Source organism: Branchiostoma floridae, chromosome 9 (assembly GCF_000003815.2).
Source record: "Branchiostoma floridae strain S238N-H82 chromosome 9, Bfl_VNyyK, whole genome shotgun sequence".
NCBI classification, from domain to species: Eukaryota; Metazoa; Chordata; class Leptocardii; order Amphioxiformes; family Branchiostomatidae; genus Branchiostoma; species Branchiostoma floridae.
In genome coordinates, this window is record NC_049987.1 from 6,734,774 (window position 1) to 6,753,710 (window position 18,937).

The 18,937-nt window shown below is 40.9% G+C and overlaps 1 protein-coding gene across 9 annotated transcripts in view; it reads left to right on the plus strand.

Annotated features, from left to right (window-relative positions):
• The first annotated feature begins 4,814 nt into the window (after positions 1–4,814).
• The window catches only part of LOC118422867 (protein F37C4.5-like), a 61,727-nt gene continuing 47,604 nt past the window's right edge, over positions 4,815–18,937 (plus strand). For 4 of the 9 annotated variants that reach the window (XM_035830687.1, XM_035830682.1, XM_035830683.1 and 1 more), the window contains exon 1: positions 4,815–5,755. In XM_035830687.1, coding sequence (XP_035686580.1) covers positions 5,334–5,755 — 422 coding nt within the window. In that variant the 5' untranslated portion in view covers positions 4,815–5,333. The remainder of the gene's footprint in view (positions 5,756–18,937) is intronic. The other 5 variants (XM_035830688.1, XM_035830689.1, XM_035830691.1 and 2 more) reach the window with 3 other exon arrangements.

The following is an 18,937-nucleotide window of genomic DNA, read 5'->3' on the forward strand; positions in this document are numbered from 1 at the left end:
ACACTCCGCACCAGAGAATGAATTTGTTGCAGACATTTCGCTCCTGAAAAAAGTCATTTCGCATGTAAGCCCCTGTCACTGCCAGGAAAAATATGCCCAGAAGGATGTCTTCAGTGATCCCTACATTCCTTAGTGCCCGTCTGTAATGGATTTCTGCCTTCATCTCTGACGATGGGTGCTCGTAGTGTTGGGTTTACGTTATATAAGCTGTGAGTGTGATGAAAGGACCGCAGGCACTTGCGCACTAGGGTGAAGTTGTTGCTGACGCTCCTGACGCCTGCACACACACTTAAGTGCATATCACTGCCCATGAGGAAAGATCTGCCCGAAAGGAAGTGGCTCCGCTTGTCCCCAGCCGGACCCTCGGAACACCCGCGGCATCTGTTCTCACGCACCTCTGGTATTCTATTGAATAATTGAATCATAAATGGATACCTACAGCTATACCACATGTGCATATTTTGCCCCATTTGGCTAAGCACTGGTCACAAAAAAAGAAAAGTTTACAAAAACACTTACTATACAGATATTTCAGCATATTTTCTAAATATTTGTCATGCTTGTTAGCTGCGGCATTTCTTAAACCGCCTTCGATGTTCATGTTTCCTCTTGGTCTGCACTTGTGAGAAAGGAGCTTATTTGTCCTGACAAACCCTACTCCGGTTACTCTCCATGCAGAGGTTTCGGTCGGGGGCCCGTTGTTTTTGCGACTCCATGTTTCCTAGTACTAGTAAGTCTCTCTACAATCCGCCTCACCGAAAAGGCATGATCTGCCCCGGAGGAACACGAAGCTCAGTGATCCCAACAGGACGTTCCGAAGTCGTGTTGAAGCTCTGAACAGCTCCTGACGTGGGCAGGCTGGCTGGGTGAGGCGCAGATTAGCTCCGTTCGCCCGACTGGGTTCCCTTCCAGTCACACGAAAATGTGCATACTGGGAATATTTTAGAGGTGCATGGATGAGTGTATGATGGCAATCTCAAAGCAGATGATGCGATGCTAATTCTTTACATTTCCCTTGCTTCCTTTTTCCTACAAACCACCTTCAATATTGTCAACAGTAGATAAATTTTCACGTGTCGACCTGTAAATGTTCGAAACGTGTTTATAATAGTTTTATTACGCCTTTTTAATGAATATTTGTTTGTGAGGCCCTCCGTCATCCCTCCCCGTAAGGCGATGTTTTCTTGCCAATATGCCAAATGGCGCCTGTAGCATGAAATGGGATTTCGCGCGGGACCGAAATGCCTCGTCAGATTTTACTGCTGCCCGAATATGGCTGATTTCAAACAGCCGTCTTGCCATGTATGGGTCATAAACAGTTCTCTGCCGTATATGGTGAACGGGTCATAAACATATCTCCAAACCGGGAAAGGTAAAGGCATTCTGGATGAGTGCGGATCAGTTTTCATCGCTACATTTACGGATTTCTCGCCCGATCAGAGCCGGGATCCTTCCTGATCCCTCGGGATCACCCTCTATGGTCGGATCACGAATCGATCACCCTGAAATTATCCTGTGAATTTTCAGAATCCCCCGTTGATTGCAGGAGCGGGGAATTGGCGTCGTTAAATGACGGACAAACGAACGCGAACCCAAACACTACTGCTGGCAAGACTCGCTTCATCCATAGTGCCGTAAAAGATTAATGCGGTTTGTGGCGGTTTAAAACCATTTTATTGCTAAGCAATGAATGGAATGGCTGCGTGTCTACTTGATACATTCTACTACATTAGCAATGGCCTGAAAATCATTTCTAAACTCAGATTTTATGCGATGTGAAAAACAGACTAAGGATCAACATCAATTTCAACAGCAATAAGAAGGTGCTCTTGCAAGGATTGAAAATTCGTAAATTGGATAGATAATATAACGTTAATTGTCATTTTCTTCATGAGCGTGGATTAAGTGATGTGTGAATAATGAATGTATCAAAATTCATCGCAGCACTGGGACTCTGTGGGCAGTTAACGAAATATTCTTTTTCCGCGAAATAAATGTACCGCATAATGAATTTGATATTAGATTAGCAATGGAATTGTCATCAAGATTCCGAAAAAATCAGTCCGACCGAATTGAATATGCATGGATCATATCGATATTATGATTTCGGTAACAGAGATAGTCATATCAAACGTGCCACACAGAAACGGAGCACACAGGCATCAAATGAAGCATCCAAACATATCTCTCGGCGGCAAGGCAGTATAGCAAGGGCCAACCAGTATCCAACTCCGGTGGCCTGTTGGATACTGGTTGGCCCATTGGATACTAGTACTGCCTTGCCTCAGATAGATCTGTTTGGAGATTAAAACATGGCAAAACGGGATAAAAACGGAAGTACAATGTTACAAAGGTACAAAGGTAGATCTAGGATACGTCAAGTTATTTCATTGTTTCTCGGATTTTTCAGAGCAAAGAGCTGGCACAAGGACCGAAGATGGATGGGAGAACAACTTGGATTCAAACATATTCACTCAAAAGATACTGGCTGCAGTACTAAAACAAGCAGCCAGAGGGCCACAAATCTTACCAATCCACACTACTAGTACTAGAGTTATATCTTGCTCACACACACTGTCGCTCTCACTCTTGCCAAAAGCATGACATTTTGGCGAAGGTAATCAGCTTCGTGTTGTTTCGTGATTTGAATGGTTTGGAGGCGTGCAGGCCACAGCTGTGGTTTGTAGGAAGAATGAATAATTGTGACACCGGGGTCGGGCGCCATTTTTCACACAATCTCAGGGCGATCTTTTCCCATGGAACCAACAAAGATTGATACCATACTTTTCCGTGATATATCACATGGAGATTTGTTTTGCAGTGACGTCATTTTTCATGTTGATGACGAATCAATACATTAGGTTTGAGAAAATTCATCCATCAAAAAACGCTGACGACGACGTATGATGGGGGCGGTGCGGGGCAGAAAATAATGGTCTATTCAGTTTTATCTACAAGTAATCAGACATCGGATGAATCGTTTTGCCAGCCATAATCTTCAAGGAAGTGTAAGATCCGACTTATTCTTTGTTTCGCACCTGTTCCTGCTACATTTAGTACTGTTGCAAAAACAGGTAGGTGTAAAACACCGAGACAAGTCCTTACATTTGCTTGGAACGCACAGCACAAACAACTGTACAAAGACCAGCGATATACAAAATATGTTTCAGAATTGAGATAATCACAGTGTATTAACCATAAAGTGTTGGAAAAGCATGACTGAAGTAATTTTCTGTGCAGCATATGCACTTCTATGGAGGTAGTTAAAGCCTGTGTAATCATACTGGGACCAACGACATACTAGTAAATCCTTCCCCCAAGAACCGAAGCGTATGGAAAGCTATAAACATTTTAAAGGGAATCGGCGGCAGCTTTGCGCTAAGCCGACAAAACAACATCGTAGCTGCCAAGTCGTGATGTGGAAACCGTAACTGGAATCCGGACAGTTGGAATGATGGATCATCCAGAACCACAACTTCTCTGTAACAGGAAAACTGGCAATTTATCATCATGCATGTTTCCGGTCTACACCTGCGTGTGCGTCAGAGCCAGTTAGAAGATAGAGGTAGCGGTCCAGTCATTTCTAAGCAGATGTCGGGGAGGCTAGCTGCCTTTTGTGTCAAGCAGGTGGCACAATTGGGAAAACGTCGCGATTTGGCCTCCCTCAACATCTTCTTGGAGATAACGGTCCATTCTCCACTTCACCAATGTTTAACGGGGGCCGCGAACACTACTAATGGATGCGTCAAATTCTCTCAAACTCTCAAAAGTGATTGAAAAGATTAAAGTAGTGGTCCATTCACCTTACTGTGCGTGGCAAACTTTCACTCCAAACGGACCCCCATATGGTCATGTCATGGAAAATGCTGGCCTCGCTCGCGACGTATTTTCGTAGTTTTCGTCATCACAAAAAAATTCACAATGTCAGGAATAAGCGAGAAGTCGGAGTACAGCTTGATGATACCATTGCAAGTCTAAGTCCTCAGGTTCAATCCTAAGTGACGACGGTCAAACTCATGATTTCAAAAGTAGCCTTCACAGTTTTATCGTAGTTAGGATTCCCTAACTTTTTTGAGAAGTTTGCAGCCTAGGTAGTTTGTTTGAATCGTGCGGGTGTCCCACAGGAGGTTGTCCTGCGGCGTCTTGAGCTTCTTCAAGACGACAGCTCACTCCTGTCGGTCTCATTACACCCACACAATCCTCCACACGCCGGCTTCCCGCGGGCTCTGCAGGTTGTTATTCCAGCTTGTAGTAATTACCGGGATTCTCTGTTACGATGTCTTCTCCCTGTGGACTCTGTTAGCGGGATTTAGAGCATAGACAGCTCGACTTTGACGCACAGCTCTGAATGCTCGCTATAAATCGGAGAGAGAAAAGACAATGAAACTCAACTGGACGATTATCTGATACATGAAGTGCATAACGCGCTCTCATTCTCCCCCTTCTCTCTCTCTCCCCCTCTCTCCCTCTCTTTCTCCCATGGCAGTGAACGCTACACCAGGATTGTCAGCTTTATCTCGGTACATAACACTTAAACTAGTACTTCCGACCGTCAAGGTGGAAATCCTAAAACTCAACATCAGGATCATCTGATCACAATCTCGCGGCAGATGGTAATGCAAGTTGGCAACAAACCGCGCAAATAGCCGTAAAATGCGCCGTGGAATTTCCACCCGGCGCCAAGAGGCAACAGTTTCCAGAGCCAATCCTCGGCCTGGAGAAACCATCAGACAAACTGTTTTGCTTTGCGTGGACATAAAAACATCTGTAGCAGCTAGCTAGTTTTTGCGTATTACTGAGTACTAGTACTAAAGTATCCTCTCGCACGTCTTCTTCAAGCTGCTTCTTCAAGGGGGACCCCAAGATAGGATCTCGGCCGTCATGTTGTGGCTTTTATCGCTGTTAAATCGTTCCTTTGTTGACGAGTAATATTCACATGCGGTATCTTAATTGAGGAGCGTCCGTAGGGACGGTTGCCAGTGGTTGTCCTTTATAGCGGTGATTGAGAGCGACACCCACCCCTAACGCTGTCATTCCGCACCTAATAGTGGCGACTACACAGGAGTATTCCAGAGGGGCGGCGACTGGTTTAAAATTCAGCGGCGAGTGGGAGGGCTTCTGGCGGGTGATTTTCGGGAGAGGTGACATATTTTTATTTCGGTACTGTGCTGCAGTTTGTATCTGATTCAGTATTCTGCCCCTGCCGTGCAATTTCACAGCTGAACTGGGAAAGCGTTTGGCCACCTGTTCACGAAGGAGTCACAGTCTGTGCGATTACTTCAGACGCAAGGTTGGGCTCCTAGGCATGTGGAGATGTGGGGAGAAAGGTTAGCATGAAGGCAAGGCGTGTCGACGGCTCTCCTGTGTCTACCTGGCGTACCTGCACGTGCACGTACACTACCATTACACCTGAGCAGAGGGGCGTGGCCGTGCGTGTTTACGTCACGTGCCCAGGGGTGCGCGCGGCGTGTCCCGGGAACGAGACCAGCTCGCCTAACGGGATCGAACAGGGGAAAATGGCGGACACTGCGAACGCCACTCTGGCTACCCTGGACGGGGAGCTGTCCAAAATCGACGCCAGGCCGGCCTCCGTGCAGGTGAAGCACTATGATATCACGGCTATGAACGTGGAGCACGTCACGGTGTACCTGGATCGCGCAGAGGTGCGGCGTTCCGTTCTTGTCAACGTGAAGAAGGGCGAGAACGAGGTCCTGTTCAAAAAGTTGTCGCAGAACATCGACAAAGACTCGATCAGGTAGGTGCCGGGCGCTTTCTTCACACTGTTAGCTCATGTTTCTTCGCACAATGTGTTGAGAAGGCTGTGTTAGATGAATTTCACGCCAGAAATCCCGCTGACAAGGTGCGACGGACGTGGCGTCACGTACCAAACGTAACGGCGACGCTTGAAGTAACGGTTTACGTCAGGTCGGGCCCCAGAGCGGCGTCATACGACGATTTTCGGCGCGCGGGGCTCAGAAACTCCTGCCGCTTTCCGCAACTTTCCGCAGGATTTCTACCAAAAACAGACCCCCAGATTTCACACGGGTCCCGTTGCTGGCTGGACCTGCAGAAATCCAATATCTGGCGAAGAAATGCAAAATTTATGGAGTTTTTTTTTTACGGCTGGCTGAATAGAATACGACCGCCTGGTGACATTTGTAAGTTGGCCTTTTTCCAGCCACTTTCACGAGCAGAAAACACAGGTCCTCTCTATCCCTCCCGGAGTCAGGAATCTACCGCTATAAACAAAGTCGTTTCCTCACAGGCGGTCGATTATGCTTGCTCACGCTGGTACCTCGTAACTCATACTGTCAAATTAGTCGATATGATGCCCATTTTCTGGTGTAATTTGAAGTCCGAGGTTGAGCTTGCAGAGCGGCGGCGCTCTGTCCTCACTTTCTCCTGCAGACCACAGGCAGCTACCGGCCACACGTTGTCAAGGACTCGCTAATTTGCTTAAGCCGCTAATTGATAAACAATGTAGAGGAGATCTGGAATTGTCCCGCCTTCTTTACTCACGCCTTATCTCAAACAGAAGGAGGTAGTCTGGGACCGGTGGGTGGGGAGAAAGGCTATTGTTTGTTTTCTTTATCAGTTGGCACGCTGCTTTCAAAACGTCAAACAATAGCGGAACGTTTTCTTCTGCTCCGGCCAGCTGGATTTCTCATAGGATGGCCACCAAATGGCTCATTTCTGTAGAAATTACTAGAATAGGTTTCTGAACATGGGAGAATCTAACCCAGAGTTAGTGTTGGATAGAAAGAGAGTTTGATTTCATTGTGCAATCTATCTGAAACGTAGCCAGCTAATCAGCTTTATTGCTTCATTTGCTACATGGAGAGAGAAAGCTAAATTACAACTGCTGCGCTATTTTATATCCGACATCAGGAAATTGAAAACAAAACACAGGCCCATAAAATTCCCAGGCATTACATCTGCTTTCCTTTTCATTTTCCATATCGCCAAGTTTGTGCGTGCGGAGACTGTGAAATGAGGTGCCGCGGTGCAGGGGTGATCTGATTGATGCTATCGCGCCGCAATATTCCCCGCTCCAGATGAGTTCGGGATGACAAAATATGAAAAAATGACCCAATTTCACGCTCTTCTCTCTAGCAACAGAAGTGCGTGTAACTTCAGATTCTAAACATTTCAACACTGATTATTCGAAGCGTAGTTAAAAGACCCACACTTAGGTTCTCTGCTGAATTTCTCTCCGTGTGTCTTTAATTTTTACAATCCAAATCAAATCAAACGACGCACGTATACTCTGGTGGGCAGTATTGGTGCGGAGATAAATTATGGATCAAGTCTATTATCGGTTGGAAACAGCCTCACCCTGCTGAGAATCATGCAAATTGGTGGTAACGATAAGGTGCCACAACAATAGGCACCAGGGCTGGAAATTCACACTTTTGTGCATCCGAAATTGGAGCTGCATGCCCAATTTTTGACTGTGCACCAGTGCACCTAGATATTGTATATGGTCAGGCACTAGAGTACACTAGTATACAGCATATTCTTGACATTTCAAGTGTCAGAAAATAATGACACTGTTGTTGTTTTACTTGTTTAGATTTTGAAACTAGCTTTAGCATTTCAGATTCAAGTTCTGAAGAGAGGCAAAAAAATACTAGAGTTGTTGACATTCTACTTTTTGTTGTACACCAAAATGTTTTCTTCTCCTGAATTTTATTTTGAGCCCTGCGATAAGATGGCACCACAATAGGCACAGTGTGGAACAGGCTGAAGTGATAATACAAATGTATGGGCAGTAGAGGGGGAGGAACTACTACTGACTTTCACACATGGGAAAATATGCTGTGCATAGTCCAGTTGGGAACTCCTGGGTGAAAAATGCAGTGGCCCTGGGCTCTGATGATGGTGTAAAATATAGATAATGTTGAGTATAGTTTATTTACATTTGCTGTCCGTAATCTGTGTAAGATAAAGATAATGTACTTAAAGTTTAGTTTGTTTAAACTTGCTGTCCACAATCTGAAGGAAGGAGAGAGTGCTCCATTTTGAGTTACAAAACCTGGTAGCATTTGGTAAGAGAGGAAAGCTTACCGTTAATTGTATTAGTACTATAACTACTATAACATACAGCCTTATATTATAACTACATCATCTATTTTCTGCTATTAACCTTACCCCTGCTACTTTACTGTGTAGCCACCACAAATTACCTATGTTTGTAACCTTAGCTGAAGGGGGTTAATCCAAAGCAAACAATTTAAAGGAATTTGTCTATCTATTAAGAACTGAAAAGACCTTTAATTCTTACGTCAGTCAGAAAATGTGTTTCAGAATTGGGATAATGATAGTGTATTAACCATATAGTGTTTGAGAAGCATGACTGAAGTAATTTTCTGTGCAGCATATGCACTTCTATGGGGGTAGTTAAAGCCTGTCATGTGTAATCATCCTGGGACCAAATTACCCTTACCAAACAGTGCCCAGAACACTGAAGTGGCAGGACCTTACCATGATGGGAGGAATATTGGAGAGAAAATGCGTCACCGCCCAACCTCTCGCATGCCGACACTTTTAGGGAAGCGGTTGACTTGATGACCTCGTACATTAACAATGCCTCATCAGCAGCACAGTAATGGCAACATGCTCCAAGCACTGAAGGAATGTGAAGTGATAGAATAATTTGCTTTTCCATTCCAGGGATAGTTTCCAATATGGCAAAGACTGGGCTTTTATGGATAGATCTATCATGGGTATATTTCTAAATAATGTTTTGTAGAGAAAACTTTTAGCTGAGAGTGTTGTAAGTGTATTTTCAGCAATTATTTGACAAGATCATTCCCAACTTCAAACCACTTATAGAATTATGTGTCTAATCTAGTATACATGTAAATATGTGATGTAAACAATTATTAAGCACTCGAATACCTGCTCCATGGTTAAAATAAATAGCTGCATTTTGCTGTATCTTGTTTTGGTTGCATATCAAATCAGATATCCTATGACAAGATAAATGGTGATATATTGGTTTTGAATATAAATTGATCTGTAATTTGTAGATAAATTGTAATTAATGTTCTGCTTGCAGCCATTTTGCTGCGGTAAATCCCAAACTAAGAAGAGCTTTGATTGATTTTATGGAAAAAAGTAGGCAATTGAACAGGTCTGTTCACTTTTTCTTTATCATAGCTGGCAGTTTATTAGTACTCTATAGTAGAATGGATGGTTTGATTGTAAATTCTTCTTTTACAAACATCTGTCTCTATAGGCTGTGAATATATCATCTGAGATATGCCTTATGGTTTCCCTTTCTGTATGAGCACAGCTGCCATTGTTCCTGCCTCATGTTCTTTCTTATGAATAATCCCCTTTCACATATGTGGTAGAATAGCTTGTGACATCAAATTGAGGACAGTTGCCATACAAAATTCACCTGTCTTTGGATGGAAATAAAACGTTGACATAGACTGATAGATCACAGTTGACAATCGATTCTCTCATTGCCTCCTTGAAAATCTTATGATAGCAAAATTGTATGACGCTGTGACTGCACAAGTTTATGTATTCACTAAATGCGTTTACTTTTGTCTATTATTTTATTTTATCTTGTATGAAACTCTTGGTTGAACCAATACTTCAGGACAGTGGCAATACATTAAAAGCGCATTTTTGTGGTGAAGAGGTCACTGGGAATAAAAGCACTGTGAAAATTTGAGATTTACAGTACTGTTACAGTAGTCTTTTGTACAAGCACCCGATCTGAAAACCTTAAATAAGATTGAAGCATTTTCGTCACTTGGGGATGGGGTGAATTAAAGTTGTTCTATTATTCATGTTAAGGGACATTAGTGGTAAATTAATACACAATGAACCATTGATAATGAGGAATGACTTTGCAGCACACCTTGACAAAGAAGGTATATTATCTGAATTAAAGCATGTTCTAATGGTACTTCTGATTGTCTTGTAAATTAGATGGTCATAGTGGCTGAATATAATTAGAACTTTGGAACATTACTGTTTCGTTCTGCCATAGTTCTCCTTTGACATTGACAATGAATGAAGTTTTATTGGGACAAAATATGGTGTAGACACATTTAGACACATAATAGAAATACAATTGTGTGTGATATAGCATGACTTCATCAGTTTGCATGTTTCCGAAATGAGAAAGGTCTTCTTATATAGATGAAGAATGCATGCTTACATCTTAGGTTATCTTAATGCTCGCATAAGGAAATCCTGCTCTGTACAGGACAGCACATAAGGCTGGGAACACTCCCCTTTTGTAGTCAGTCATCATTCACTCCCAGTCTGCCATCTGAACATCTGTCTTTCTCATATCACTGTGGTCTCTGAGCTGCTCCAGTGTTGTCATAACTTGTTTGCATTTCGGATTTTCAAATCATTTCTTGCGCTAAGACACATGTTATACAGATATGCATGCCAGGCCACTACAGAGCTAAGAAAACATTAAAACATCTTTGATCACAGACTGTATCATACTATACTATACTATAGTATGCCGTCTTTCTCATATCACTGTGGTCTCAGAGCTGCTCTTGTGTTGTCATAACTTGTTTGCATTTCAGATTTTCAAATCATTTCTTGTGCTAAGACACATGTTATACAGATATGCATGCTGGGCCACTACAAAGCTAAGAAAACATTTAAAACATCTTTGATCACAGACTTAACATATCATACTATACTTTTGAATATAAATGCATTTGTAAGAATGGTACATCTCAGTAGTGAAGATGACACTGAAACTGCTCAAGGGATGCTCTCCATGGCCATAAGGACAAATACAGAGTACTTCACAAATCAGTTGTGGCAACACTGCACAGCTCTGTGACCACAGGATTAAATCAGAAAAACAGGTGGTACATGTAGATACAGCATGATATTATGGGGCAGATGCAAAATATTTAACCTTTCCCGTGTGCATAGATCCATACGTATTAAGTAATTAGTACAGAAATGAGTGGAAATGTTATTTTTCTGGCAAAGTATCAGACCTAAGAAAAACATGTGCTGAGCTGAAACCGAATGATGTGATTGTGGGCAAGTTCAATATCCCGCCATGTTTTGGTTGACAAGCAGAAATAAATTTGATAGTAAAATCACATAACCAGTGGCATGATGTGCCAGCTATCAGCTGAAATGAGACAACGACAGACAATTTGTCTCCAGTTCAAGGCTAACAGCAAGGCTGAGCTTTCAATCAGAATTGTCAGAGTCAATATCTGTTTGTAGATTGACTATCAGGTTGCTGGTGTCACTATTTCATGCCTAGGAATTGTTTGTCAGTAGTTTGTTGAAAATTTCCATATGTGTCAAAAATTGTACAGATCATATGGAAATACTGTAGGAGCTATTTAATTGCGCAGCCTATTTGCCAACATATTTCGTGCAATTATCCGGTTTGTGCAATAATGCAACGTTATCCAGCTGGACCACACTGGTTTGGATTTTGGAATTCAATGCAGTTAACAGAAGTGTGCATTAATCCGTTGTGCAATCAACTGGCATCTACTGTACCAGGAAAAGTTCAGATTTGGATAAGTTTGAAATTCAACCCCAAAACTGTGTGACACTTACACACAGCATGTTAAATCAATGGACATGGCAGACCTTAGGTTAACACAAACTGCAACTGTTTCATTTTCAGGGGTATCTGGCTAACAGCCATGGGAATGTGCACTGATTGGTTGACCTAGGAAGTTAGCCGTGACCCATATATCAGTCTGACTACTGCAATGGGCAGGAACAAATGTTGTGTAGAAATGAAATACCTTAAGTAATCATATTAGGCCACACTGATTCAATTTGGTTGGTCTCAATTTAGGCAAACAATGCTAAAGAGGAATATCAGTATGAAAACAAAGTCTGAGGGAAACACAGTTTCACCTGGGACTAGTGGGAGTGAATAAATTGTGCATTCAAATTCAAGATTTAGATTCTTCACTTTAAAATGTAAACAAATCAAAGAAATGAATTGGTGTGGCCTTTATAGAGTTGACTTTACAAATATCATTTGATATGGCAAAGACCTGTTTAGTGCAGACACACCTAGTTGTAGGGACAGATGCTTTATATTCATAGTGAGTAAAACTGGCTTGTGGGTTGAGGCCATGCTGGAAACTTGCCAGGTGTCTTATTCAATCACTACAGGCAGGAAGTCTTCTGGTAGAAGTACATTCAGGATTGATTGAGGAGAATTCAAGTCTTTCCCTGCAATTAAAGTGACAGTACAGCTTAAAGTTTGAGTCTCATTTTAGGCCACACCAATCTGTTTCCTTGGTTCATGGGCTTGGTTCCTTTTTCTAAGAGGAAAAAGCAAAAGGCTAGGATGAAACATTGGGAGAACTTGAAATTAACTTATTCACTCACGGAAGCTGTGTGTACAAAAACACAACCTTTCCCCACAGATTGTTTGCATGTTGATTTAAGAAAGTAAGTCCATGTACCCTCAAACAAGCTTATGTAATAAGACCTCTCTATCATGCTAAGACTTTTTCCTGGGTACGGTAACCCACCAGTGTCTCCTAGATGGTACCTACCAGTGTCTCCTGTTTCTTGACTTATTGAGAGCATTTAGTAGAATACAAATGACGTCCTTGCTGGTGCAGTCTCGGTACATAACATAGCAGGATTGTGCTGATGCAAAGTTGACATCTCTTGACACTGTGAAGTCCACTGCCCCAGAAAAGATGAGTTTCATTTGCTGCAGAGCCCACAGAAAGGGGCATGTAATATGGCTGCAGAAAGCTATGAATTTTGATAGGCTTCTAACAGGACAAAAGCCATCTGGGGTCAACAAGACCATACCATACCCAACCTTCTTATTTACAGAGCATTCATTTCTAGGACTTTAAATACTTTATTTTTGTTTTCTGTAATATATCATTTATTCTACTTTTTTTATAATATATCATGATTTATGTTATTCAACTTTTTAAGCTGGTATTTCCTGGCTTGCCACAAGTTTTATATTTTTATAGTTATGTATTTTTTTAAATTTCATAAATTTGAAAAGAATTGCAGGCTGCGGTTTGGCCTTTAAAGCTACATGCGAGACTAGCAGAATCAAATTTTAAACCCTCCAGATCCTCCTCTTTTTTCTTAAGCTGGCTAGCTCTTCACAATTTTGCCATAATCTCTTTTGTAACTCTCATAAATTAAGTGGCTTAGGATCAATAATAGCATTAAAGAGACGTTCTATATAGCATACTATACCGCATGATGTGGATTGTGGGTCATGGTTGAGTTTAAACCAGGTCCTGTATTTTCCAATAATAGAATTAAGTTCTTTATGACTAGGACGTAATCATTGCACATTCTGCACAACTTAATGTAGATTTTGGGCATTACCATAATTCAAGATTTTAGCATTTGTAGACCATTCTGGTTAGTAAATAAAATAAATAACTACTTTGTTGACTACAGCACAAAAGTTATCCAAAGTTTGGTTTTCTTCTTGACATATACTATTATCAAACACACAGATTGTTTTATTGCCTACACAACGATTTTACCTTTTGATGTACATGCTTTGATTTCCATATATTATATATAATGTGTGAGTTAATCTGTGGTGGGACATCAGTCCTACCCTACAGGGTGTAATTCTGCATGCTGAGGAGATGAGCATGTGGCTAGAGCAGTGACCCTTGTCCAATGGGCAGTGCCAGTAGAACACACTGTCTGACATTGGGGATTACAGGCCGGATATTACCCATACTAAAGTGTGGTGTTTCCCATCACAGTAGATTCATGTGTACAGCCAGATATTTCAGGTAACCTCTGCATGATGAAAAGGTTAACGTTTTGGCACAGCTTGTAGTTGGTGTAGGAACACACAATCTGACAGTGGGCATTACAGGCAAAGTACATGTCTCCCATACTGACTATATAAGAATACACCAATTGCCTATGTACATGTATAATCTAAGCAAGAGGACATCATATCAACAGAAGAAAACTGGTATCTAGCTATACTGGCTCTCTGAAACTGAATATAATGGTAGTTCACCTTTATCCACATGGTAACCTATATCCGTTGCTTTTAAAAATGATCTAGTCAACAGACGTTGGTTTCAAATTGCAATTTTTTCATAGCATTCCAGTCAGACTGAAACAGCCGTCTGTGGACTTGATATCCCTAAATACTCCGATCTTATGTACATGGATAAAGGTTATCCCATGGATAAAGGTGAACTAGCGTTAATACTAATTGTAGGAACAGGCTTTCCCTCAGACGCTTTCTTTAAAATGAAAAACAAGAGGTTGAGCTGTTGTGGCCTAAAGTGTGGTGGTTCGTCTCACTATAGATTCATTTGCACAGCAGGATATAAAGGTCAAGGTGCTTGGCACTGCTTCAATTTTTCTAAGGCAGGTTAATACCAGAGGATAATAATGATAAAGAAATGATTGACCAAATTACCCCCATAATAAATTTGTGGTGTTTCTCATCAATTTGAATTGCTGCGTATAATTCCTCATGCGCTTGCAGTTATGTTTTTGGCAGTTATAACTCAAGAAGCTCTGGGTGGATTTTCATGATGTTTGATGTATCATGTAGATGCTTCAGTATAGCTTAGACTCATCATAGCTAGCTAGAGAAAAGGTAATAAGAACCCCTGTCAATTTCAATCACTAAATAACAGAACTTCGGAAAGGATGACATGCGATTTATCCTGAAAGAGTCTTAATAAGACCTCATTACTGTTGATTACTGTTTAATAATGTTTTTATTAATCAGCCAATGATTATTCATATGTCATTAGCTGGCTTTCAGCATTACAGCCCACCATTTTATGAAAAATCTCTTATTAGGGAAGGAAACCTTTGAACATTTTCATCCCTTTCAGTTAGTTATGAATGCAATGAAATTTTGAAATTATCAGAATATTGCTGCTGCAATGTTTGATGCAGCTATCTGCTCTGAACTGTGTGCATTTAATGATTTATATACAATTGTCCCAGATACAATCATCATTTATGTAGTACATGGTGGAGAGGCCATTCATCTATACATACAACATGTATGATCAATATCACCAACCCACAAATTACTTTAATAACACCATCTCACGAACAATGTTGTTACACTGCAAAATCACCTCTGAGTGGCCACCTGTAGTGGAGATACATCATAGCGCAGTGTCATTCTCTCAGCTAAAATTAGATACATCAATACTTTATTCTGCCAAGCAGAATCAGCTGTCACTTTATTCAAGGACAGCAAAGGCCAAAAGTGCAAGGACAGTCAATTGTAACAGTTTTATAAGAAATTTATTATAAAATGTAGTAAGGGCTGCTTTGAATTCATAACCCTGGAAAAATTAGGTTTGCAGCAAGATGAGGCTACTCCTGCATTGATGAAATTCGTTGTTTCTTAGAGTTATAGTAGAAGTCGAAAGATCCACCTGCAGGGCTCGAAATACTGGGTGCATGTGCACCCAGGTGCACCCAAAATTGGAACTGTGCACCCAATTATTTTCAATGGGTGCACAGGGTGCACCCAAATATTTTCTTAGGTTTATAAAAAATATATGGAAAGCTATCAAGTATACTAGTATACATCATATTCTTGACATCTTAAGTATTAGAAAGAAATAAAAATGTCTGTAATGGACTCATGGAAGTTGTTTAAGAATTTGAACGCTTGTAACTAAGTTTTGCTATTAGGTTTTTATCTAAATTTAAGTGGTGCACCCAAAAAAGTTTTGGTGGACCCAATTTTTTAAGCTGCACCTAATCCCAAAAATGAATTTCGAGCCCTGACCTGAAAATGGAGCCTGAATGAAAGTCTGTACCTCAGAGATGCACACAGTATCAGGGAGCTGATATAGTCAGAACCAAGCTTTCCTCCCAACCCTCTATATTTATGATGTCTCCTTGCTTCAAAGTTTTACTGTTGAATGGCAAGAACCAAGGAAGCACATTGGAGTGGCCCAATGTACACACAGGTGTGGAAATATCCAGTTGGGACCAGCTAAGCTATTGCACGGTGATTGATCCCCGACCACAAAATGATAGCGCTGCAAGTTATTGAATAATTCATGTGAGTGCTGAAGGCTACCCCACTCTCATCTCATCCATCTCCTGGCCTTGTGCTGAGGGGGATGGATCATCCCCATCCAGCCCAGCCTTGTTCTAAGGGGATGGAGATGTGGATGAATCATTGTCTTTATGTCAGAATTGATGCTGGTCATTTTTTGGGGGGGGGGGGGGGGGGTATCTTATTTATTTTTTATTAAAAACAACAACAACAATGGTACATTTGTCAACCACTAAGACTAGTGTTTGTACAGTCGAGTACTATTGCACATGGAGGGATAACATATACTGGGGGGTCTGGACGAATAACATGGGTAACTTAACATGCAGGACATGGGCAGGGAAACAGTCAGGAAAGACAAATACATGTAGGACATTTGTCAAAATACTGGGAAACCTTAAGGAATATGTACAGTCTGTTATTACACTATGATCAAAAGAAAATGCTGGTCATACTAGTCTATCATTATCTGCCATGGCCTTCTCTCATTGTTTTTTTGTTCTTTTAAATTAAAGCAGCCTTGTGCTAAGGGGGATGGAGTCCTGTGTCAATCATCATCCACATCCACATCCAGCCCAGCCTTGTGCTGAGGGGATGGAGATGTGGATAAATCATTGTCTTTATGTGTGTCAGAATTGACGCTGGTCTATCATTATCAGCCATGGCCTTCTTTGTTTTCATACTGTTTTTTTTTAAACAACTTAATATATGGTCATTAGGTCTTTAAAGGTGTATCATTTACAGTTTGAGCATTTTTCCCATGCCACAAATAGCATTTGAACACACATAGTGTACATGTACATGTTTGTATTTGGTACACACAAAAGGACAAGAAATTAGTTTGTTTATGATAGTAAGTACCAAGGTCAGGCCACCTCAAGTGTTTGTATACATGTATGTGCAAACCTGTTTCATCTAAACTGCACGGCCACACACAAACTCCTGCATATGTGTGATATATACCAAACAATGTTTATTTATTCTGACGTGGTAATCATAATCTTGCAAGTTAATCATTTGGAATTTTATCTTGCACATTTCAAATGCAAAGCACGTTGTCATAACTGTCAGTGATAAAGGAGGGTCTGCATGGGGAGTTCCGACAACGATTTACGCTGAATTTAAAAGAACCCCCTACGTATTACGCTAAATCAAGGAAGGCAATTACGCTAAATTTGGTCGCCTCGCTACGAATTACGTAGATAAGATGGTTTTCCCTACGAATTACGGGAAATAAAATTGGCTGCCTACGCCTTACGTAAAAGAGCATGCAGACCCTCATAAAGTAGATCTCATGGCAAGGCAGTTGACTAATGTATAATGTAAAGTGATATAATCACCTGCTGCTGCGTGCCCTCTAAGCTTGATTGTGTGTCGTGATTATGCCGAATGGATTTGTTTTACATACAGGTTTAAGAATACCGATTACAGGTTATACATTTGTACAATGGAAATGTGCATTTGGCCCACCCTCCAAATTCAGCCCTATAACTAGCAACAGTGTGGATGTAAGAAGGATAATACTTAACATGTCATTTCATCCCCCATCGTTCTGAGTGGTGCTAAAATGACACTGTTCAGATTACTGTTAAAATGTCTTGAATACAATGTTTCAAAACAATTGAACGTATTCTAACCTCCACATTTTGTGTAGGACATTTTCCTCGGAAGTCAAGGAATTAACCCTTGTGGGTGGAGCAACCTAAAGAAGTCTGATCATGCTTTTCTTCTAACTAGTATAACGTAATATACACAGTCAAGATGTTGAGATATACAGGCTCCAGGTTTTCCCTTATCATCTTACCTGATCTTGGGACCTTAATTAGGTTGTTGTTGTTCTCAGGGTGGGAAAACCCAAAGAATGGAGTTCTCACAAACCATGAGATGTCTCACAGGTATAGTCCCTTATGGAAGGGATCCAAGAAAGTTTTGAGACTAGGTCTTGACCTGCTTTACACATGAATTTTAATGAATTTGTGTGGCATTAGGTCAAAGACATTAGAATGTTATTAATGTATAAATTACTATAATATGTTATACCTGACACATTGTTTTAGCGTTAACAAATTGATGAGGTCTCTAGTTTAAAGAATAGAAAATAAATTTTTAAAATTTATGAAAGAAAGTATGATTGTCTTGAATCAGATAAATTTTGCTAGACCTCCTAGCAAACTTAACATTTATCTAGACTCCTAGCAACTTCCTTTTGAATTGATGACGATCATGATTATAGATCTACATGTAAATGCATGAAATCATCATAATTACGATTATACACAGTCATATTTATTGAAACATTATCTTGCCATTATCTTGTGATCAGTAGTGAAAGCCCCAAGATAATTACACTGCTATATTCCATGTGATCAGTCATCATTAGGCTTCTGTTGGACAGAGATCGTTATCATCTAAATGAGGATCTTCTGGAGATAAGGGTGTCCTGGTGTACAAACATCATATGGGCAGACCACAGCAATTTAGAAGGACAATATGAATAGCCTGGTATCCAGCCATATTATACTAAAGCTCCCAAGTCTCTTCTGTGCTGAGAGGATACCAGGATACCAGGCTACAATATGAAAACAATGGGTAAAATCATCATGAAGAAAACATAAACCAAGGAGGTTCCTGTTTAAGCTCGCTCCAAAAGCTGTCAGTGATGAAATGCATAAACTTGGACCTTGAAATTTGCAATCAGCTAGTTATTTAGAAATTTAATTGGTTTGCACAGGGGAATGTTTTCATCTGCATATTAAACTTTTCAAACAAAAGTCATTCAGTATACCATGTCTCTCTGTCCATTCCTAAGACCTTGTAGAAATCAGTATAATCTGCTTTCAAGAGGAATGCATAGTTCATACACAAAGGTGTGCTGTTGACACCAAATGTGACTGA